The following is a 23,430-nucleotide window of genomic DNA, read 5'->3' on the forward strand; positions in this document are numbered from 1 at the left end:
GCGGGTTTGATCCGCCCGTTTATAATCCAAAAAAGAAAAAGAAATATTCATATATAAACAACATATAATTCCATAAATCAAAGTTGTTAAAGCATATCTGCTGTTTTTTTTTTAACTCAAAACAATATTATTTCAAGATTAATGAGAAAAAAAAAGTAAATTCAACCTGATTCACATATCCAAAACTCTTAACTCTACTAGCTAGGTGAGTCAAGCCTCAGATGGATTCACATCTCTTTTCAACTTTCTTCAATGTAAATTCATAATTATCCTTTAAATAAGTTCATCTTTTAAATGTATTGAACAATCGATCAATTTATTGTTTAGTAAATATATATATATATATATATATATCTTTCAATGAAGCGTTAAGATAATTATTGGTTTATGGAACTCTTTTTCCGTGGTGGCATCAATTTTAACAGTCTTTATATCCAAAAATATTCATTTTATAGTTAATATATTGTTAAACAAACTCATGACTAATTTAAAAAGATAAATTAATGAATAAACAATATCTCTTCCCATAAGCTAACTATCTATTGACCACATTATAATTTGAACGATTTTATTTTTAGAAATTTCATTGATACTTTGTAGTTTGTGTTAAACTAATTAAGCATTATTTAAAGTTATAAACCAATTTAAAGGTAAGCATTTAAAATTATGACAATATATTGTTATTCAACCAATGCATGAACATAAATAGATGCTCCTGAGAAGAAAGTATAAATATTTTTAAAAAGTGACTTTAGGTAATTTAAAACAAAATTTCTTTTACATATATTTATCGGATATATTATAAAACTACTTAAATAAATAAATCCAAAAATATTCTAATTATCATAATTTGGTATTGAGATGAATAGATGGAACATGAGAGATAAATATACTAGATAATTTTTTTGTTTTCAAAATTAAAATTTTTTAATATTTACAAGAATTAATATTTCATTTTTCCAAAGTCATGTCACGTTATCAGGATTATGCCCATAGACCATCGCACGTAGACCAGTGGGGGTCAACAGGTCTTTTGGGCTTTTTTTTTTAATATTTAAATTAAATTTGTGCTCCGCGAAGGATCCATAACAACGTAGGCACAACAACACACCTCATCTCAATTTTCGCCACGTGTAATTTATGCCACATGGCTTTCTCTCATTGGCCCTGTTCTCTCACCCTTCCTGACTCCAATGGGAGCACGTAAGCACTACTCCGGTTCCAGTCAAGCGCCTTATTATCTTAACCCTTCACAGCTTGTGGGAGATTACCGGGAAAGTCACTGCTTTACTCTTTCTCTCCGAATTTTCTCGGCAACCAAACGCCCAGAGTTTTCTCACTGATTGTCTTCCTCAGAATGCGATCTGCACAATATTGGTATAGCTTTTTTTAATCTTGATTTGAGAAATATAGAATGAATGGGATATTATCAATTATTTTATCCATATTTAAGCTCAATTTTAGTTTCGAATTAGGCTGAATTTTTCTTCTTTTGTTTGTGCTGCACAGAACAAGCTGGAAGTGTAAGACAATCCGATTGCATTCCAGAATGGCGTCGATCCTGATGAAGCTTGGGATATTTTTCTCTGTTCTTTTGTTTCTGTTTTCTCCGTCACAATCTGCAGTTTTTAGCGTAGATCTAGGGTCTGAGTGGGTCAAAGTAGCGGTCGTAAACCTGAAACCTGGGCAGAGTCCAATATCGGTTGCAATCAATGAGATGTCGAAGCGGAAATCTCCGGCCTTGGTGTCATTTAATTCCGGTGATCGTTTACTAGGCGAAGAAGCAGCTGGTCTGGTGGCTCGGTATCCTCAAAACGTCTATTCCCAGATCAGGGACTTGATTGGCAAACCGTATAATTTCTCTAAGAAGTTTTTGGATTCAATGTATTTGCCATTTGAAATCAAGGAAGATTCGAGGGGCACCGCGAGTGTCATAGTCGACGCTAATGGCACTGAGTATTCTGCTGAGGAATTGGTGGCGATGGTTTTGACCTATGCTGTTAATTTAGCGGAATTCCATTCCAAAATTCCTATCAAAGATGCTGTAATCACAGTACCGCCTTACTTTGGTCAAGCTGAACGAACTGGGTTGCTTCAGGCAGCACAATTGGCAGGAATTAATGTTCTTTCTTTGATAAACGAGCATTCTGGTGCCGCATTACAGTACGGAATTGATAAGGACTTTTCAAATGAGTCAAGGCATGTCATATTCTATGACATGGGTTCAAGCAGTACCTATGCCGCACTTGTGCATTTCTCCGCGTACCCCAGTAAAGAATATGGAAAGACAGTATCGGTTAATCAGTTTCAGGTAAACGTAATTTGAAGTTTGTGTTGCTAATTCAATATCATATGCTATCCGCGAAGCAACTTTATTTATACATTTTTTTCCTGGCTGAATAATTTATATTTGTTGCTTCGAAGTCACTCGTATACATGATTCATGGTTTTTTCCCTTCGAAAACGTTCCAACATAAATTGTGAAATCGTTCATTCCAGTCACTTGTATTTATAAATTTGAAGGTCATTTAACAGCATGGTTTGTATATGGACAGTTACATCAAGGATGATTGTGGCATTGACATGATTATAATAGTCAAGGTTTGGTGGCATGTCATGAGTAAAAAATCGATATTTGCAGTGAGCAACAAATCATGCGTCGGTATAATGGAAAATAACAACAAACAGAAGTTCAAAATAGTGTGTTATCGTCTAAGAAGAAGTCATCAACGAGTTAATATCTTCAAGGCATTTATTATTTGAAAGACATATTATGAATTGGGGATATTGGAACAAGTATAGAGTGTAGAGAGATTGGATGGCCGTCGCATTTTTTAGTCTTGTTGCCTCTTTTTTCTATTGGCATGTCTATTTTGGAGGATAACATATTCTGCGCCGTTGTTGTACATCTCTATTATTTTTAATGAAACTAATTCCTTTATCAAGGAGATAAAATCTGTATAGATTGATATATTGTTGTAAGAATATCAAATATCTTCATATTTTAATGCTATGGTTGATATGTTTACAATTGCGATTACAATTACAATGACTAAAATTTCTCAGGCATGAAAAGTTAAATGGTTTCCACTATTTGTGTTAAAATATGCAAATGGAGTAACGGAAGACATTTTACTTTCTATTATTATACTGGAATGTTATGCATTATTACATTTTAAGCTTAACTGACTCCTTCGTCATTCTTTTCTATGAAACATAAGAAAATGAAACGACCATGGTTGTGTGTGTTATCATGTCTTCCTCTATTTCGTTTTGATCCTTCTTATTTCACAATGCATGAAGGTTAAGGATGTCTATTGGAATCCAGAGCTAGGTGGTCAAGATATGGAATTGCGATTAGTGGAGCACTTTGCCAATGAATTCAACAAGCAAGTTGGTGATGGATTTGATGTGAGAAAATATCCTAAAGCTATGGCTAAATTAAAGAAACAGGTTAAACGAACCAAAGAAATTCTTAGTGCAAACACAGCTGCTCCAATTTCAGTTGAGTCACTTCATGCAGACACAGACTTCAGGTAGGTGAACTCTGTAGTGTCTCCTCAGCATGTATCATTATCCCAATTTCATTGAAATTCACATTGTAATTTCTATAAATCTCAAAGAAGTTTTGAGAATTGTTCCTACTACCTCTGATTGAACCACAAACTAGATCTTATATTAAGAACCAAAGGTAGTAATAAAAAGATTAAGCCCTTCAATAAAAACCTGTTTATAGTTTTATTACAATCTCTAATCCAAATGGAAGCTGGTAGCTCATGCTTTACAAAACATACTCTGTAGTTTTACAATGATCCTACTACTCTGTAGTTTTTAACATTATGGTTGGCACCATCATGCAAAATATTCTGAAAACAAATGAAGGTGAATGTTTCTTGGAAGACATTTTCAGTTGAGAATACTTTCTTGAGACACTTTATTTGTTGAAAAAAATTGTGGTGAAATAACACATCCTCCTAATTCTTTCTGGTGTTTATTTTGTTTGTCAAGGAGACCATATTGTCTTCGGTAAGAAATACTTGGATTGCCCTTAAAATTAGTTTTTCCTGACTGCAACACACACCCCAAAAAAAAAAAAAGGTTTCATGCAACAAAAAGTGTACCCTTTACTTGACACGGAAAATTAAGACAAATATCATCTAATATATTTATCTCTGGTTGGATGACTAGGGACTTATTTTGTAATTATGCAACTTCAATGTATTATTTAAATGCCACTGCTTTCTCTTTCGTTGGTATACTAAGTGATGAATATAGCATGTGCTTTGATATGATATTATAGTGGAAGATAAATTTCATTAGGCGTTAATTATAAAAAATTTTAAAAGTGGTTCTTGGGATAATGTCACGAAAATTGGGTGCAGCTCTTTGTATTTTGAAATGTGGGTTTGGTTCAGCTTCTGTTGTAAAAGTATCCCTTGGTAACTTTTTGGTTAAAATTTAAAAAAAGAAAAAAAAAAAAGCAAGATAGTAATACAGAATTTTTTACCTTGTCTAATTCATACCCTCCTAGCTCCCTCCTTTTGTGGATATATAAGCTGGCATTGCCAGTTCAGTAAAAATGCCAACACGCCATCTCCTCAGCTTCTTAATTTGAGTTATTCTGCATCTTACTCCTTGAGAGTTTGTGTGCTGAAAAGCTGTATTTTATTCCACAGATTTGTGCGATACATATAGGGAGAGGAGTGATTCAGCATATCGCATGAAATCCTCCAGATTTAATAAGGAAGCAAAACAGGAAATAAATATATTCTGTAATCCCTAATTTAGCGCCTAAGCATCAGGTCTTTAACGGTTAGTAAATCAATATACATAGCTGTAATGATTCTTGGTTTAATAGGATGATTGGGCCTCTCCCTAGGGCCCATTTCTGACACTCCCCCTCAAGCTGGAGAATAGATGTTAATCATTCCCAGCTTGCTAGTCAACTCGTCAAACTTGTTCTTGATCAATGGTTTGGTCATCACATCCGCAATCTGTCTTCCAGAGGGAATGTAGGTTAGGTCGATCACTTTAGCTTCAGTCTTTTCCTTGATGAAATGACGATCGATTTCAACATGTTTTGTTCGGTCATGTTGGACAGGATTGTTTGCAATCTTGAGTGCAGCCATATTATCACACCACATTTTAATTGGTGCATTTATTTCTATACCAAGTTCCCTTAGCGCGTGTACCACCCATATCCCTTCACAAATGCCAAGAGCCAGAGCTCTATATTCAGATTCAGCTGAGCTTCTTGATACAACTGGTTGCTTCTTGCTCCTCCAAGTCACAAGATTTCCCCACACAAATGTACAGTATCCAGTAGTAGAACGTCGGTCATAGATAACTCCTGCCCAATCAGCATCCGTGTAGACTTCTATATCTTTGTCTCCCTCTATGCTGGAGTTTCTTTTTGTACCATCTGTATAGATTTCTACATTTTTCTGTCCACTTTTAGCAAAAAACAGACCTTTACCGGGAGTAGTTTTAAGGTACCTGAGAATTCTTTGTACTGCTTCCATGTGTTCCTTTTGGGGGTTGCTTGCAAACTGACTTACCACCCCTACTGCAAATGAAATGTCTGGCCTGGTATGAGACAAGTAAATTAGCTTCCCCACTAGTCGCTGGTACTATTCCTTGTTAACTGATTTTCCATCAGGTTTGACTTCCAAGTTACAATTGAGCTCCATAGGGGTCGCAGCAGGTCTGGCTCCCACCATGCCTGTTTCTTTCAATAGATCCAAGGTGTACTTCCTCTGAGTCACACAAATGCCTTTTGGAGATCTAGCTACCTCTAACCCGAGGAAGTATCTTAGATTTCCCAAATCTTTTACTTCAAATTTTGCTGCCAATTTCTGCTTCAACGCTGCAATCTCTTCAGGGTCATTTCCTGTCAAAACTATATCATCTACATAGACAATTAGGACAGTGATCTTATAATTAGAACGTTTCACAAACAAAGTGTGGTCAGTTTGACATTGCCTATAACCAAACTCCTTAACAGCCCTTGTGAATTTTTCAAACCAAGCCCTTGGTGATTGTTTTAACCCATATAAAGATTTGTGTAGTTTACATACCTTTCCACGGGTTCCGGGACCTTCTAATCCTAGGGGTATTTGCATGTATACCTCCTCCTCTAAGTCTCCATTTAAAAAGGCGTTTTTAATGTCTAATTGATGTAAGGGCCAGTCCAGATTGGCAGCCAAAGAGAGAAGAATATTTATAGTATTAAATTTGGCTACCGGAGCAAAAGTCTCTTGGTAGTCTATGCCATAGGTTTGAGTAAACCCTTTTGCAACTAATCTTGCCTTATACTTGTTGATGCTACCATCAGGATTAAACTTCTTTGTAAAAACCCATTTACTCCCAACAACAGATTTCCCAGGGGGTAAATTAACTATTTCCCATGTTTGGTTCTTGACTAGAGCCTTTAATTCATCATTAATAGCTGCTTTCCAGTTAGGGTTTGAACTAGCCTCATTAAAAGACTTTGGGATTTCCTCATTATCAAGATTAACCACAAACGCTTTAAATTGAGAGTTAAGCTTATCATAGGAGACATACCTCCCAATAGGGTGTCTAGTGCAACTCCTTTTGCCTTTTCTCAAAGCAATGGGCCACTGTAGATCTTTAGGATTAATCTCAGGATAAGATTCATGACTCTGCCTTGGAATGTTAATGGGTTCTTCTCTGGTTGTTGGCTGTTCTGTTGTGTTCACCTCTGTCTCTGTGGTATGTGACTGCTGGTTTGTCTCTTGGGGGGCTTCAGGTATAGGTTCAGTGTTATTGGGCACTTCTAGAATTGTTTCAGGTCTGTTGGGTGCCATGTCAGGGGTGTGTGGTGTTTCTATAGGGGCTGCTGGTGATGCTAGGGTACCATTACTGTTTTGATTTCTTTGCTGTTCAGGTTGTGTGTCACTAGTATAGTTACTATCAGGACAAGTTAGCTATTCATTAGCTCTCTCCCCCTGAATGGGTAATTTGGGGTTAAAGGGTTGTGATTCCATAAATTGAACATTCATGGTGACATAGACACGTCTAGTGGTAGGAGAATAGCACTTGTAACCTTTTTGGGAGGAAGAGTAACCTAGAAAAATACATTTAAGAGCTCGAGTATCTAATTTGCCACCATCTTCATTAAACACAAAGGCTGTGCAACCAAAAACTCTTTTAGGGAGATGGTTGAGGAGGTAGGAATTGGGATAGTTTTCTAAAAATTTATCAATTGGGGTTTGAAACTTTAGTACTTTGGAGGGCAGCCGATTGATTAAATAGGTGGCAGTGAGAACTGCATCACCCTAGTAAATATTGGGAGCATTACTCCCAATTAAAAGTGAGCGAGCAACTTCTAAGAGGTGTCTATTCTTCCGCTCAGCTATCCCATTTTGCTGTGGTGTGTATGTGCAAGAAGTTTGATGATGAATCCCTTTTTTAATAAGAAAATCTTTAAATTTTGTATTCACATACTCCTTTCCATTATCACTTCGAAAAACTTTTATAGAAACATTAAATTGAGTTTGAATGAAAGCGTGAAAGTGCTTAAACAGTGGAAAAACTTCTGATTTGTCTTTCATTAAAAAGAGCCATGTGAGGCGTGTATGGTCATCTATGAAGGTAACAAACCACTTGGCCTTGGAGTTAGTTTCGATTCTAGAGGGTCCCCAAACATCACTATGAATGAGTGTAAAGGGAGTAGTAGGAGTATAGGGGTTCGCTGGATAGGAATTTCGTGTCTGTTTAGCAAAGTGACAGGTGTCACACTGAATTTGAGGAGATATTTTATTCATGAAATTGGGAAACAGGATTTTCATATAATCAAAGCTAGGATGGCCTAAACGGTAATGCCATAACATTATTTCATCACGGGACACAGCAGCATTGTTTGGAGTCACATGAATAGCAGAAGTAGCAGTAGCTAGGGGGCTTTTATTTTTCAGGTTCCCTTCAAGGTAGTACAGCCCATTACATTCTTTAGCTTTGCCAATCAGCTTGCCCAAGACTAATGAAAGACACAATGAGATTTATTAAAACCAACTAGGCAGTTTAATTTATCAACTATGCACTGTACTGACAGTAGGTTGCAGTGTATATCAGGCACATAAAGTACATCATGAAGAATGCTATCAGTAGATAGAATTACAGTGCCAGATCCCATAACCTTTGCATATTCATTGTTTGCTACCTGCACACGGGAATGCTGTGAATATGAACTAAATACAGAAAATAGTTCTTTAAATCCAGAAACATGATTAGTAGCTCCAGAATCGACCACCCAGATATTTTTTGAATTAGTGACTGTTCTAAGTGCAGTTAGAAGTTCTGTACCTGTATGAGCCAAGGAAACAGTTGGGGTATCCTCACTTAGCTTTTCATGGGAGTATTTGTCAAGGATTTTTCTCAGTATTGCAAGCTCCTCATGCTTTAGGATTTCACTTTCATTGGGGGTGTTACTAGTTAGAAGTCCTTTACCTTCTCCCTTAGGCCGTGGCTTCCAATTGGCTGGCTTGCCATGGATCTTCCAGCATGTGTCACGGGTGTGGCCATTTTTGTTGCAATGGTCACACCTTAGGGACTTCTTTCCCCTTGTGTCTCCACCTTGGTGGTTGGTTCTAGTCACCATGGCCGAGCCTTCAGTTATGGTTGATGGGGAAACCAAAGATGGATTTTGAACCAGTGCTTTCCGGCTCTCTTCATTCTTAATCATATTGAAGGCATCTTCCAGTGATGGAAGGGGCTTATTGCTCATTATTCTTCCCCTGATATCTTCAAAAGAATCGTTAAGGCCAAGAAAAAAATCATAACATCGGTCTCAGTCTATTACCTGCTTGAAGTAGACTTCATCTGTATGGCAGGACCATTTGTGTACTTCATAGAGATCTATTTGCAGCCACAATCGCACCAGGGCACTGTAGTACTGGGTGACAGACTTCTCCCCTTGAGTGAGGCTGCGTAGCATGCGTTTGAGTTGGAAAATAGCTGCTGTATTTTCCTTAACAGAGTATGTCCGCCTTGCTGATTCCCATATTTCTCGTGCGGAACTAGCAAGTAGGTAGTTTTCGCTAATTTCAGGAAGCATGGAATGAACAAGCCATGTCATTACGGTGTTGTTTTCTGCACACCATGTTTCATACTGTGGGTCCTCGGTTTTTGGTGGCTGAGGGTTCCAAGTAAGGTATTTTTCCTTGTTTCTTCCACGCACAAACATGAGAATATTTCTGGACCACTGGAGGTAGTTGTTGCCATTGAGGCGGTGGGATATAATCAGTTGGGACAAGGAATTTGGTCCAGATCCATTTGGTGCACCTGAACTAGTTGACCGCATCTCTTCTGACTGGGTCATATTCTGGGGTGCAGTTGTCACTGAGGTGGACTCACCCTCAGCTGTAAAAGCTCTGGAATTTCGTGTCAGAGCTTCTTTGAAAGACATGAGTGGTAGCACTCTGATACCATGAGAGTTTGTGTGCAGAAAAGCTGTATTTTATTCCACAGATTTGTGCGATACATATAGGGAGAGGAGTGATTCAGCATATCGCATGAAATCCTCCAGATTTAATAAGGAAGCAAAACAGGAAATAAATATATTCTGTAATCCCTAATTTAGCGCCTAAGGATCAAGTCTTTAACGGTTAGTAAATCAATATACATAGCTGTAATGATTCTTGGTTTAATAGGATGATTGGGCCTCTCCCTAGGGCCCATTTCCGACACTCCTCTTGTTTTTCTGCACTAAGATTTAAGTATTTGGCTAATGATCAATTTGGAATATACTCCTCCGGTCCTTAATAGAGGACCCAATTTTTGAGTTGGTTTCGGTCCTAAATATAAGACCCATTTCTCATATTTATCAATTTTCTCTAAATTACCCCTATAGATATTCCCTCAACCATAATTAAGTAGAAGAGGAAGATGGGGTATTAATAAAGATGGTTGTGGTGTTCTAGGAAAAATGTGTTACTTTTCTTATAATTAACTAATTTACCTAACTTTCTTGATGTAATCAAATTAGTTAAATGGGTCTTATATTAAGGACCGGAGGAGTATTTCAGTTTAAATGTTTATGTATTTTTGTTCATCAAAGTCTTGTTTCCTTCCAGGAGTACTATTACCCGTGAGAAGTTTGAAGAGCTCTGCGAGGATATCTGGGAAAAATCTCTTTTGCCTGTGAAAGCATTGCTTGACAATTCAGGCTTGGCAGCTGACCAAATATATGCAGTGGAGTTGCTAGGAGGTGCCACCAGAGTTCCCAAATTACAGGTTTAAATTATTTCATTCCTTTCTATTACTATTTTGCTAATTGTTGTGAGTTATTCTCACTAACTAGTCAATTAACTTAGTCAGCAGTTGCTGACTAGGCAAGGCGATTGGGTTCTATACTTGCGTAATCAGCAACTGCTAACTAATTCATCTGACTAGTTAGTTAGAATTAATGGCCATTTAGGCAAGGGTAGGATTATTTGATATATAAGCCCGAACTTTTGAGCTCTCTGTATTAGCATATCATCTAAACACAATAAGTTTTCCGTATGCTATGATTTTGAATATAGAAGTTAATCTCTGTAACGCATAACTCCATGCAGAAATTTCAGTTATTACCATTTAATTTGCTTTAGTGTTGGATATTGTTTTGGTTTAATTAATATGAACAGTTAACTTGTCATTGGTGCCTTCATGAGATAGCTGCTAAGTATTTTACAGAAAAAGCAAGTGAAAGAGCAAAGCTCTCTTGTTAGCAAGAAGACTTTATGGAGAGATAGGTGTTAATGAAAATGACTAAATTTATATGTTAATCATCTCTTTGACGTAGTTTGGAAGACATATCTGTTGTATAACTATTGTGACTAGAAACTGCAGGAATGGTCTTTAATCTGTCTCAGATGATCGAAAATTCCGTCATATGCAGCATTACCTCATCACTTATACTAGTAGTGTTTTGGTAATGAGCCCAAAATATGCCATTTTCTTGAATTCCTTTCATTGTAGGCTAAGCTTCAAGAGTTCTTTGGGAGGAAAGAACTTGACAGACATCTTGATGCCGATGAAGCTATAGTTCTAGGCGCATCACTGTACGCTGCAAATTTAAGCGATGGAATTAAATTGAATCGGAAGCTTGGAATGATTGATGGTTCAATGTATGGATTTGTGGTTGAGTTGAATGGCCCTGATCTTTTGAAAGATGAAAGTACCAGGCAGTTACTTGTACCACGACTGAAAAAAATCCCAAGCAAGGTAAATCGAATAGGATTACAGTCATATTGCATGTGACAGCATGTTATAGAGCTCACAGTGATTAGTAGCTCTCCAACTCAGCTAATAATCCTTAGTTACTGTTTCCTGCTTAACAGATGTTCAGATCAATTATCCATAACAAAGATTTTGAGGTTTCACTAGCTTATGAGAGTGAAAATCTTTTGCCACCTGGCATTACCTCTCCTGAAGTTGCTCAATATCAAGTATCTGGTTTGACAGCTGCAACGGAGAAGTAAGTATAAACAACTTTATTAATATGGATATAATTGCTGCTTTAAGCTTCTTTAACGTATAATTTGCAAACCATGGTTTGATAGTCTTCTACGTCTAATTTTCACTAATTCTGTAGGTATTCATCTCGGAATTTGTCCTCTCCCATAAAGGCAAACCTGCATTTCTCTTTGAGTAGAAGTGGAATCCTTTCTTTGGATCGGGCAGATGCTGTTATCGAAATAACAGAGTGGGTGGAAGTTCCTAGAAAGAATCTGACCGTAGAGAATTCTACTTCAGATTCTTTGAACTTGACATTGGAAACTGGTGGTAGGAATAGTTCCGAGGAAAACAGTGGAAAGTTACATACTGATGGGGAGGTTAGCAAGACTTTGAATACAAGTGCAGAGGAGCAACCTGCCACAGATTCTGGTACAGAGAAAAAGCTGAAGAAGCGAACCTTTAGGGTCCCATTGAAGGTTCAACCTAGCTGACTTTGTTAATCGTTTAAAACAGTTGGTAATTTAAAAACATTATATGGAACTTCTTAGCATATTTACACTTTTGCATAAATTTCGAACTGCATTCCCAGATTGAATCAAAGCTAGTGGGACCTGGAATGTCTCTGTCAAAAGAGTTTCTTGCTCAAGCTAAGGGCAAATTAGAGGCACTGGACAAGAAAGATGCAGAGAGAAGAAGAACAGCAGAACTGAAAAATGACTTAGAAGGATATATATACGCAACTAAGGAAAAGGTTGGTGGACAATATGCGAATGGTTCCAGTTTCTTTTAATATTTTTGTTTTGGGTGATACAGGGGAGTTTTTATAACTTCACCTTTTGTATGCTATCTCACTTTTTTTCATTTTTATCACGTGAAATTTCTAATTTTCTTCTAATTAATTTCAATTGAAAGGCTCACTTGTTACTGTTTATTTAGTTTTATGTACATTGAGTATCATAAGGTCACCCTTGGGAAGGGGGGAAAAATTTGTCAAAGGGAAAATAGGAATTTACAATAATGAGGCATGAGCAATTCTCAGACAATAAAAGTCTTCCTTAATCTCTTGCTGTTCACCATTGACTTTTGTTTTGTAAGTTATCGTCACATTTATCACCAAGAATTCTTTGTATAACTCTTATTACCTTTTTGAAGTTTGTTAATAATTAAACGACTTAGCTATACACATAATACTTCTAATACTGCTCCTCTTTGTACTAGATTGAAACTTTGGAGGATGTTGCAAAAGTTTCTACTGATGATGAACGCCAATTGTTTGTTGAGAAGCTTGATCAGGTTCCACTTTTTTCCTTGGATAATTCTTTTTTATTTTTCTCTGTATGAGATTTTTGACTTAAGCTTCTTCCAATGCGTCAGGTGCAAGATTGGTTGTATACAGATGGAGAAGATGCCAATGCTACAGAGTTTGAAGAGCGTTTAGATATGTTAAAAGCAGTAGGTGATCCAATTTTTTTCAGGTATGTCGTTTTCTTAGTAAGGGGCTAGTTTTGTTGATTTTTGTTCACTATGCTTTTATAGCATGTTGATGTTGTCTAAACCACTTAGCATCTTTTACAGATTGAAGGAGCTTACATCTCGACCAGCAGCAGTTGATCATGCTCGAAAATACCATAACGAGCTGCAACAGGTACCTTTACCAGCCTTCTAGTGTATGTGATGATTGAAAGTTATCTTAGTTTAATTTGATACGGTAGTATCTGTTTTGCTTCAAAAATATTCTTAGTGATTAGTGATTAATGTTTCCATGTCCGAGAGCCATCAATGCCCTATATTCTGTGTGTGCATGTAGCACGCCCTTTTCCCTTTAAAATAAAAATAGGCCCATGGTTCTTGTTACTTGTCAAGCCCCATTGGTGCTTGTGTGTGAATTGAAAGTCAGGTTGTTGATAAAACTGGACGCCTGGTCTGGCAGTTTATGAGCTTGATTAGCCGTCCAGTTCATATGAATTTGAAGCATCATGCTTTGGCTTCTGCAATATGCTGTATGGTGATATAACTAAATGTTGTTTTCTGACAAATGCAGATTGTACAACAGTGGAAGACAAATAAGTCTTGGCTTCCAAAGGAAGAAATAGATGAGGTATTTGATTTATATTGATTGTGCCTTTTGGATTCTGTGGACTTGAGCGCATGAAAGTGATGCTTACATTAAACTATTTTGTTCTCTGGTTGCTAGGTTGTAAAAGATGCTGAAAAGTTAAAGAATTGGTTGGACGAGAAGGAAGCTGAGCAGGCTAAGTAAGTTCCTGTTATTTTATTCATTTTTTAGTCTTTTTTCCTTGATAAATAGTGCATTGAGTATGCATTATTATAAGAAATTTTTACGGCATTTATGTAAACACATGTATATGCACTGTTTTATGATATTATCACTGTTTTATTCTTCTTCTTGTACGTGAAGCATCCTTTTATTCAAACGAGAAAATTCCAGACATGCCCTTGTTTGTATCATCACGATTAAATGCATATCGCATGCTTGTGTCATACTTAATGCTATTAAATATAGTTGGTGAATCTCTAGAAGCACTACCCTTCTCTTTTATTTTTGAGGTAAAAAGACCAAGTAGCCTGCATAATTCAGGCGTACATTTTCCTTTCTGAGTTCAAGTACCCATATTCTAAACATTTTCAAGGATTTGAATTAGTCTACCTCTTACATAGCACTTACTGCTCCTTTTAGATTCTGGGCCTGCTGAGGAAGTCAGTTTTCTTACGATATCTTCGATTTATTGAGTTATTAATTTCTAATTCTGCAATTCTTTTGATGTGGTGAAGGACTTCTGCGTTTAGCAAGCCAGCATTTACTTCCGATGAAGTATATCTGAAGGTGTTTGATCTGCAAAGCAAGGTATCGTCTCTTATCTTTCATGATTAGGAATGGATTATGGCATTGGCATGTGATTCAAAGTCCTTGGAAGATCAGTGCTGCTTTAGTTGAGTTTTCTCTGTACCTCCACAGGTTGCCAGGATCAATAGAATCCCCAAACCCAAGCCTAAAATCCAGAAGCCTACAAAGAATGAAACAGAGAGCAAGAACAAAACTGACACTGCAAACTCCACCTCAACAGATAGCTCTCCCCAAAGCGATCAACCAGCAAACGAAAACTCAGAAGCTCATGATGCTCCCCAACGCGATCAATCAGGGGAGAAAACGGAAAGCTCAAGAAAAGAAGTGGTTGATGAGCAACCTCAAGCTCATGATGAATTATAGATTGAGCCTTTTTTTTTTTTTCCCCTCTCTCCAGGCAATGCATGTAGGCCTAGATCTAATCTTCTACCTACCAGATTTGAAGTATAGACTGGCAATGGTAAAACAAGGGAAGATGCAGCAATATCAGTCTTCGGTGCGTTTGAGAATAGAGTTTCAACGATATCGCATGCTGGATGATTGCTCGTCATTTTTGGGGTTAGTTCTAGGAATTGGTCCCTATGGGGATTTTTTACAACCATTTGAATGAGTTATATTTGGCGAACCACTTTAGGTTATATAGAGAATACCAATTATCCTTTTGCAGACATACAATGGGATAGAAATTTTGCTAGGGCCAGTTCCCTTAATAGCTTCAAAGAAATTATGTTCTATTATATTTAAGTATGAATTTTTACTCCATTGTACGTTATAGGTTTCTAATTTTACCACTTCGTGTGATGTGGGCCATGTTTAAACCTGAGAAGATAAATTATGCCACCCTTCAATCTGCGATCCTGCGTTGTGCATTTATTTTCGATGAATAGTTGAACACTATGTTGCCATGGATGATTATAAGAAGTTAATATCATTTTGTTTTTGAAATTTAAAACAAATATCTCATTTTAGGTGTCAATTGATCTAGTTTCTATAATCTCCTTGTTTTCTGTTGTTTGACCATATCATAATCTTTCATTAGAAAAAAGTGCAAAATAATAAAATGAAAGCAACTTTTTCACAAGTTTCTCTTTACATGTTTTTTAGTTTTTTGTTTTTGGGCCAAAGTATGCATAATTCTTAATTTTAGCCCTCTTACATATAACGTCCATCATCTTTAAAAATAAGAGAGGTTCTATGTAAGAGATCTGAAGCTAAGGGAGTCGTGTGTATTTTGGCTTTGGGAGGAATTGCAAGTAGAACATATATAATGAAGTCAGTTACACGTGAGGTCCCCAAATTTTGCACACTACTTCCAAATAAATACCTTAACTTACAAATGACACTCATACTGAGCATTTTAAGGATAATAAGTTGAAAATTCGCAAGCTTTTTAATAAAAATAAGGACACAAGTCACACTAAAGAAATTTATGAATAGCACTACTTTCAAATTTAAAATTCAATCTCAAGAGAAGACTTTCTTTTAGAAAAAGACAGGGTCTCTCTATTATTTGTTATTTATTCCATTATATGGTCCCCATTTGTAATTTCTCCCTTTTTGGTTCTAAACATGATACCCACGATCCCCATATATGAAGGAAATAGCTTTCTATGAAAATATTTAAAAGAAAATTTTAAAAAAATTAACACACTTTTTATAAATAATCAATATAACTTTTTTTAAAATTTCTGCGAATTAGTAAAATAACTCCTTCATTTAAAAGCAGTGAGAGTAAGTATTACGCTGGCCGTATTCCAGTGAAGCCAGCTATATATGATTCATTGAGATAGCAGAGAATAGGTGTAAGTAGAGACATATATTTATTACAGTAAGGAAACACAAGCTGGATTGACAAAGTCAGAAAGTGAAGAAAATGGGAAAAAGCGAAGCAACAGGTAAGCAGCACATGAAGAATTTCATGAAATGGGGAAGTAACAGGGGGCCTGCAGTAATATTAAATGATGCAACAGTTTGTAACTTAAAAATGGTGAATAATAATATTTGTGTGGCTTTTTTGTGAAATCATTACAAATATTAATAATAATATATTATCATCATCATTATTATTATTATTATTCACAGTCATCACATTGTGACTTTGTCTGTTGTTGTTGTTGTAACCTTTTCTTTCTCTTCTGCAGAAAACTGTGAAGAGATTTCTTGAGAGAGAGGCCTCCTCCATGAACACAACCTCCTCCACTCATCAACGCTTGAGATTGCACCCAAAATGATGATGTTCCTGCTCCTGTACCTGATCCCTCCATTCCCCTACTTGCCAGCCATATTATCACTCTTGCCTACAATAATTATTAACAAAATTAGAAAACAAAAAAAATTTGGCTTGTTTTGTGATTAAGGATATTAAGGGAGAAGTTTGTGTGGTTTTAATAAAATTCAAAGAAAACATGTAATTATCGTGAAAATATAGAATAATAATTATGCTCACTTCGATTATAAATGTAAAAGTTAAATTACTAATTTACAGATATTAAGCTAGTTAATTATTCTTAAAAAAGTATGTGTTAGTTTTCATAAAATATCCACTAATTATTTGCATGGAAAACTAACCCATTATTGAAACCAAGACAATATAATTTTCTCCACAAAGTGGATTGATACCTTACATTTAGTTATTAACTCCTATATTTAGTTAGTTATTCGTCAAAAAAAAATTATGGGTTAAATTTCATAAAATATCTCTTAAAAACTAACCAATTATTGAAAACTCCCAGGTACGCAATCAATTTGGATAATTTGACAAAAAAAAGTCATAAATTTGCCCCCACAAAGTAGATTAAAGTCTTACACTTTATACCAAAAAAACTCCTTAACTATTTATTTTAATAAAAATTAAGTAAAATGTACATTATCTAACAAGAAAACAAACAGAAAGCATATATCACTCCTAAACAAATTACATGAGGCACATATATTTGTTTATGTGTGTGTGTGAGAGAGAAAGAGAGGAGGAGAGATAGAGTTCATCCTGAAATTTGTAATATCTCGTACTCTTCATCAAAAGTCATTATCAATACATATCACTTCGTTTTTCAAATTCTGTATTATTTCTGCGGGATTTTAATCAGTACCTGAAACTCAGTAACATCGATGAAGCAGTGGCGTCCACTGTGAAGAATCTGGGGAGGATGGTGTTGTTCTGTGATGTCCAAAGGCTCATCACTATTAATAAAATTCCGTTTCAGAATTTTCTCAGAAAATTATAATAAACGATGATGAGAAAAATCAGTCAATATATCAACCGTCTCATGGAAGAACAACAAAGAAAAGAAACTATGCTTACATTGAATTGCCAGGACGATTAGTACGAGGTTGAAGGCCAAGCTCCAACTCACAGTTTCGCTTCATCCTCACAAATTTCGACGATCTTCTCAAAATAAAACCTTTGAAACTGAAAACCCAGAGAGAGAGAGAGTAATGGAAGAGATAATACACTTTGAAGGGTCTCTATATAAGTGTCAGTTACGTTGGGGCGACAAAAGAACAAACCAAAAAAAAAAAAAAAGACTGAGTTAAGATACTTGACCTAGCACGTGGAAAATGAGTTACATATGTGCCACGCTTCAATATTCCAAGCCTTTTTTTTTTTTTAAAGACACCTTTCAACTTATATATACTTCTCTGATCCTATTTATAAGGCACTTTCAACATGTTTCACACAGATCAATGAAAACTCTAAACTTCATTAACTTTCATTTAAATTTTAATGACTTTCTGACTTTATCCCTATTTAATATGCATTATACCTCATATAAACAAAGTCAATACAATAATAAATGAGAGGTAAATTTGTACATCCATACAAAAAGTTTCTCTCAGTGCCTTATAAATAAGACCAAAAAATACATTCTCTCTCTGTCTTATAAATAGGACCAGAAGAGTATATATATATATATATGTATGTATGTATGTATGAGTCCTATGTTTATGGCTTCTGAATAGGATAGTTTGTTATAGATTAGATCTTTTCATTGATAATGATTACTGTTTATTTTGTAAAAGCAAAATAATATATATAAAAAACACTAATGATATTTATACCTAGTAGAATCCGTCCAAAATAACTTACAAATTAGGCAAGTTTAGGTGTTCATCAATGTCATACTGATGAGGAATCCTCCCGAACATAACGAATTAATGTTTAAATTTCTATTGAGATAAATGACTGCATTTAGTATTTTTAGTAGTTTTTAAAATTACGACCTATTTAATCTTATGAATGTGACAATGTTATATTCATTCAAAATAGTAACTAAATTTTATTTTTTTTAATGTTGGCAAAATTCAAATATAATTTTAAAAAAATTGCTCAATTTAGGAAAAACATAGGATGACCATATGCAAAGATAAAAATTATAAATAAATTAAAAAAGCAGAGGATTTTGTGGCTCAGAGAGATCGAGCGGTTCATGTTTATACTATAAGTTTAATAATTATGGGTAATTTATCTCAGTATCTTTATGAGTGGATGTGAATTAGTGATGGTGAAAGCTCAAAACAGGAAATTGAGTTCGTTGTCGTCACGTGGGTTTTTAATAAGATGCCAACTGCCACTGTTTGGTCTCTTAAAGTGGGAAGCTTTCCATTTTAGGAAAGTAGGTTCTTTCAATAGTGACTTCTCACCGTCCACTTGCATGCTTTTGTCTTCTCTCTATGCTTTTCTTTCTCTCTCCATCCCTATAATTAATTAAATAATGTTGCCCCCATTTAAAAAAAAAAAGTTTGGCAAAAAAAAAGAAATGAAATTTAAAGGAAAACTTACATTTAGAGACCCGAATCTTAAATAATTAAATAAGAAAAAAATTAATAAATAGCCTATTTTATCAAACAAAAGGTTTGTAATTGTCATCATTTTCCCTCAATTTCTTTTGTGTGTGGTTACATGCAGAAAGCGCAAAAGAAATCATCCTACAACGCACATATTCCTTAATTTAGAAGTGATTAAGGTTTTCCTATTTAGTTTAGAAGCTTTTACAAATATGATACTCCAAATTTAAACTAATCATTGTTTAAGCTATCCGTTCTAAGAGAATAATATCAAATCTTTTGTTATAAAGTTTGCATTTCTTCTATGTAATTTGTGGCTTCAAAATGCCCCAAATGACGAGAATAGTTAGGTTGCAAGAGTCATTAATTTGTCTATTTAATAGCCGGACAATACTTAAATTAAGTTATTTATATATATTAAGCATCCAACCACACATGGTCTCACCTATTTTTTTATATGTGAATTTACAGCCTAATGATAATATTTAGAAAAATATGATATTATTTATGGTCCTAATTATAAATCTTGTCTATAAACTATAAACAGAGTTTTATAATTAAAATCAGGGGTAGTACATAGTCATGTATGATTTGAGAATTTGATATAATAGACATAAAAAATTTGACATAAGTATTGTCTTTAGTAGCTAAATTTATTGCATCAATAAATCATATATTCTATTAGGGGAAAAAAAGTCAAGAACCCCCTATGAAATCATTAATTTATTTAATTTATTAATTAACCTATTCAAATTAGTTAAATAACTCTTATATTAAAATTAAATAAGGATATATATCATAATATAAAATGGGTCGCATATTTATAGAATTTGATTCAAAAGTTTTTTTTTTTTCAAACTAATACAAAAGTTCTCTTTTCCCCCTTAACGGGGGTACAAGAGTTGTAAGAGGAGAGGGAGTATTTATTAATTAATTAAATAGCATTAATATGGAAGTTGAACAATATTTGACATCATGAAGATTCAAGACCATCAATACGGACAATGAACGAAAGGGATGTCCAAGGTAACAAAATTGCCACCTATCACATGCATGTCACGTGCCACGTGCCACGTGGGATGGATTCCCTCTTGAAAAGGGTGGGCATGATGTAATCAACCATGTGATTAATATCCCTCATACCCACATTCTTTGCTACGTGTCGCCTCTCCATTGGCTGCCCATGTTCCCGTTTGTTCATGGCGGGAGAAAGTAAGAGGGGACCTCAATGTTTTTGTGAGGTCTTCCAGCAAGTATCAGTCTGTCACATGATTGATCTGGTCAATAATGCTACCTCTCGTACTTTATATAAAAATTAATTGGGAGTTAAATTTGTTTTTAAATATAAAATTTTAATATATTTTGTTTTCCATCTTTTTACAAGATATCCATATTAATTGTAACGGTTTCCACTAGAGAATAATTCTAATCATCTGATGCACATAATTAAAGAGAACAGTTTTAAGATATCAACATACATTTGTAACAAATAACTAATTTAACTAAATTTTTAATATCTCCAAATTAGTTATCTAGTTCTTGTACTAAAGACTAGAGATAGTATCATGTTATTAGTGTTTATCTTTTTATTTCAAAAAAGGGACAAATTATTCTGTTTGGCTAGCTAGAAGGTGGAAAATGAATTAAAACTCGAATCAGACCGGATGGTGCTGTGTTTTGAAAGAGTTAGAATATGATAATACTAGGGAGAATTAACATGAGGTCTCAAAGAAAAAAAATTAATTACCAAAAAATCCTAATAACAAATGACCAATCTTAATTTGTTGTCATTTTCTATTTTAAAACTCATCATTACATGCTCTTTGATTATCAGTAGACTTTAGGGTAATTAAATCCTTTTTTTCAGACCTGATTATGATTATGCTAATATTTAATTTGTTGTAATGATGGTAATTGCAATCAAATAATATCCAAAAAAAATCTAAAATAATGAATATTTAAATTGTCTAAAATTTGAATTTGCATATTTTTTTTCAAAATAAAAAGGCCGTAGAAAATGTGGAGCCACTAGCTAACTTTAAAAAAAGAAAAAGAAACTTAAAACTGAAAATTTTTTTTGAGAGAGTGGTGTTGTGTTTTGTAAGAAGGATATCCATAACGATAGTTTTAATATTTATTTGGTGAACTTGGCACACCAAAAAATGGGTAGAAGGGTTAGCTATTTGATACTTTAAAAACACAAACAAACACATGCGCATGATTGGAGTATATGATAAATTTTGAAGGAAAGAGAAGAAGAAGTAAAAGAGAATGTGAAAGATGTGTGAAGCGTGAAGTTGTATGGAAAATGTGTGATTTCCTAATGTGGAAACTGAAACGTATTTATGAGAGGGAAAATGGTTATGTCTTCAATGTGTTACCATTTTATGGCAATCCGAATATTGTCGATGACTTGCCCTATAATTTTCACCCTCCCATGTGATTTATAATAAAGTGCCTGCTTTGTTATTTGGTGGATATATATATATGGTACAGTCATTTACTTCCATGTATGTATGTTATTTTTTTGTAATATACTTGTTACTTTGAACATTGAAATTACTGTAAAAAAAACATTGAAATTTAATTGCATGGAAAATTTAAACTTTTAGATTCGTAAATGGACCAGTAAACTCTGTATTAATTAATTATATCTATGAAGAGAATGACTATCCACAGATTATTTTTAATACTAGTTATTTAATAATTCATTAATGTTGTAGCCTATTTGTGTGTATTTTGAATGCTTAGACTAGAATTACTATCCATATTCTTCAATTATTTCAATACTTTTTATGATGAAATTGTACTCTCTTTTTTTGGGTGAGAAACTGTTGGTTAATGGTTGTGATTTGGATTAAGAATATTTCTCCAGCTCTCTTGGCACATGTATTACTTTCACATAATGAAAAGGAACCCAAAAAAAAAAAAAAGGTGATTTTATTGATAAACGGGGAAAATGCCAATGAAAATACCTTGAACTATCAAAGATGCAATTTAGGATCTGAATTTGCATAATACCAAATTGAGATATGAGTAGTAATTTAAAAATAATTGATAACTCTTGTTTTTTTTTTCCCATCTAACATTCTTACTCAGACAAAGGAGCTTATAGCGTGCTGGTTTCTTCCCATAAAATATTGTGACATGAGAATTTAGAATGAAAGGATGGGAGGAACAGGACATTATTTGAAAACAACAGGATAATAAGAAACAAAGGAAATTGATGAAAAACTAGTGAGAGCATGTACATAAGCATACCCTTCCATTTGAGAACTGGACAATCCAATTCAACAGATGGCGTGAGGGGAGGATGAGGAAGGAGAGTAAGGCTGTGAGTGGGAGAAAGGGCGAGAACGATGTAGGAAATAATGAGGGGTAAGGAGGTCTTTTTACAAGATCTGCAAATTCCAAATTAGTTCTCATCTCTCAATGTGATATTAATAAAAGTAGAGCAATAGGCGAGTTGGACAGCCTGTGCCCTAACCCGTGGCCTGTCCGTTTAAGATTAATAGGTACGGCACAACCCGCCTTGTAATGAACCCGTTTAAAACCCATTTAAACCAGGTTGGAATAAATAGACGGATTAAAATAGGTTGTGAGGAACCTGTTTGGGATCTAGAAATCTAGAAGAACCTGTTCATCTTATTCTCAGCCCCTCATCAACGCAGTCAAATTAATTTATATTCAAGTTTATCAATATATAAATCAAGATAAAAACTTAAAGATTAGAAAGAGAAAGAAAGAAGGAGATGTGAACATGATGGAGGAAGTAGAGAGTCTCACAAAGCATGAAGAAGAATGAAATCTGAAACGAAAGACAAAGACGCAGGCCGCAGAGGAAGAATAGATCCAAAGACTCGATTATGAGACTTGCAACTGAAGAAGAAGCACTAAAGGCAGAGGCTCAGAGGGACGATGAGGTCAGTAGCGAGCAAAGGGCCAGTCACCATAGACGGCGGTGCCGTTGTCATGATTGATCTGGGTTGTGCATTGGGTTTTTGCATATGGCATCTTCGTGCGAGAAGGAGAGGGGAACTGGTTTCGACTTTTTGGAATGTGTAAATTATAATAGGTTTTCAAAATTGATATAAAAATTGTTAAATGAAGATGAGTTTCAGCCTTTCAAGTGAGGCTGTGGTGAGAATCGAACCAAGAATTTCATATTTGAAAAACAAGCCCTTAACTATAGTATCTAAAGTTAAATGTTCAACATGTGTGGAAAAATAACATATTATAAGAAAGTTATATATAAAAAAAGAAATTAACAAAATATATACAGACGGGTATGGGCAGCTCAAGGGTGTAATGTAACCATA

At 34.9% G+C, this 23,430-nt stretch overlaps 2 protein-coding genes across 2 annotated transcripts; one reads left to right on the forward strand and one right to left on the reverse strand.

Moving 5' to 3' along the window:
- The first annotated feature begins 1,240 nt into the window (after window positions 1-1,240).
- On the forward strand, window positions 1,241-15,176 carry LOC114751463 (heat shock 70 kDa protein 17). Its single transcript, XM_028940139.1, has 15 exons — window positions 1,241-1,377; window positions 1,510-2,311; window positions 3,304-3,536; window positions 10,095-10,254; window positions 10,981-11,226; window positions 11,343-11,479; window positions 11,597-11,936; window positions 12,050-12,211; window positions 12,679-12,753; window positions 12,835-12,935; window positions 13,036-13,105; window positions 13,502-13,558; window positions 13,655-13,716; window positions 14,254-14,326; window positions 14,438-15,176. The coding sequence occupies exons 2-15, from the start codon at window positions 1,550-1,552 to the stop codon at window positions 14,687-14,689; spliced, it is 2,730 nt and encodes a 909-aa protein (XP_028795972.1). The 5' UTR covers window positions 1,241-1,377; window positions 1,510-1,549; the 3' UTR covers window positions 14,690-15,176.
- Window positions 15,177-16,398: 1,222 nt separating this feature from the next.
- LOC114751462 (protein TIFY 5A-like) lies at window positions 16,399-17,692 on the reverse strand. The gene is made up of 3 exons (XM_028940138.1): window positions 17,628-17,692; window positions 17,416-17,506; window positions 16,399-16,623 (listed from the first exon to the last, which is right to left on the reverse strand). Exons 1-3 carry the CDS (start codon window positions 17,690-17,692, stop codon window positions 16,399-16,401), a joined length of 381 nt encoding a protein of 126 aa, XP_028795971.1.
- Window positions 17,693-23,430: the final 5,738 nt, after the last annotated feature.

The sequence above is a fragment of the Neltuma alba genome, unplaced genomic scaffold (assembly GCF_004799145.2).
Source record: "Neltuma alba isolate B1F8T4 unplaced genomic scaffold, ASM479914v2 tig00006934_pilon, whole genome shotgun sequence".
NCBI classification, from domain to species: domain Eukaryota; kingdom Viridiplantae; phylum Streptophyta; class Magnoliopsida; order Fabales; family Fabaceae; genus Neltuma; species Neltuma alba.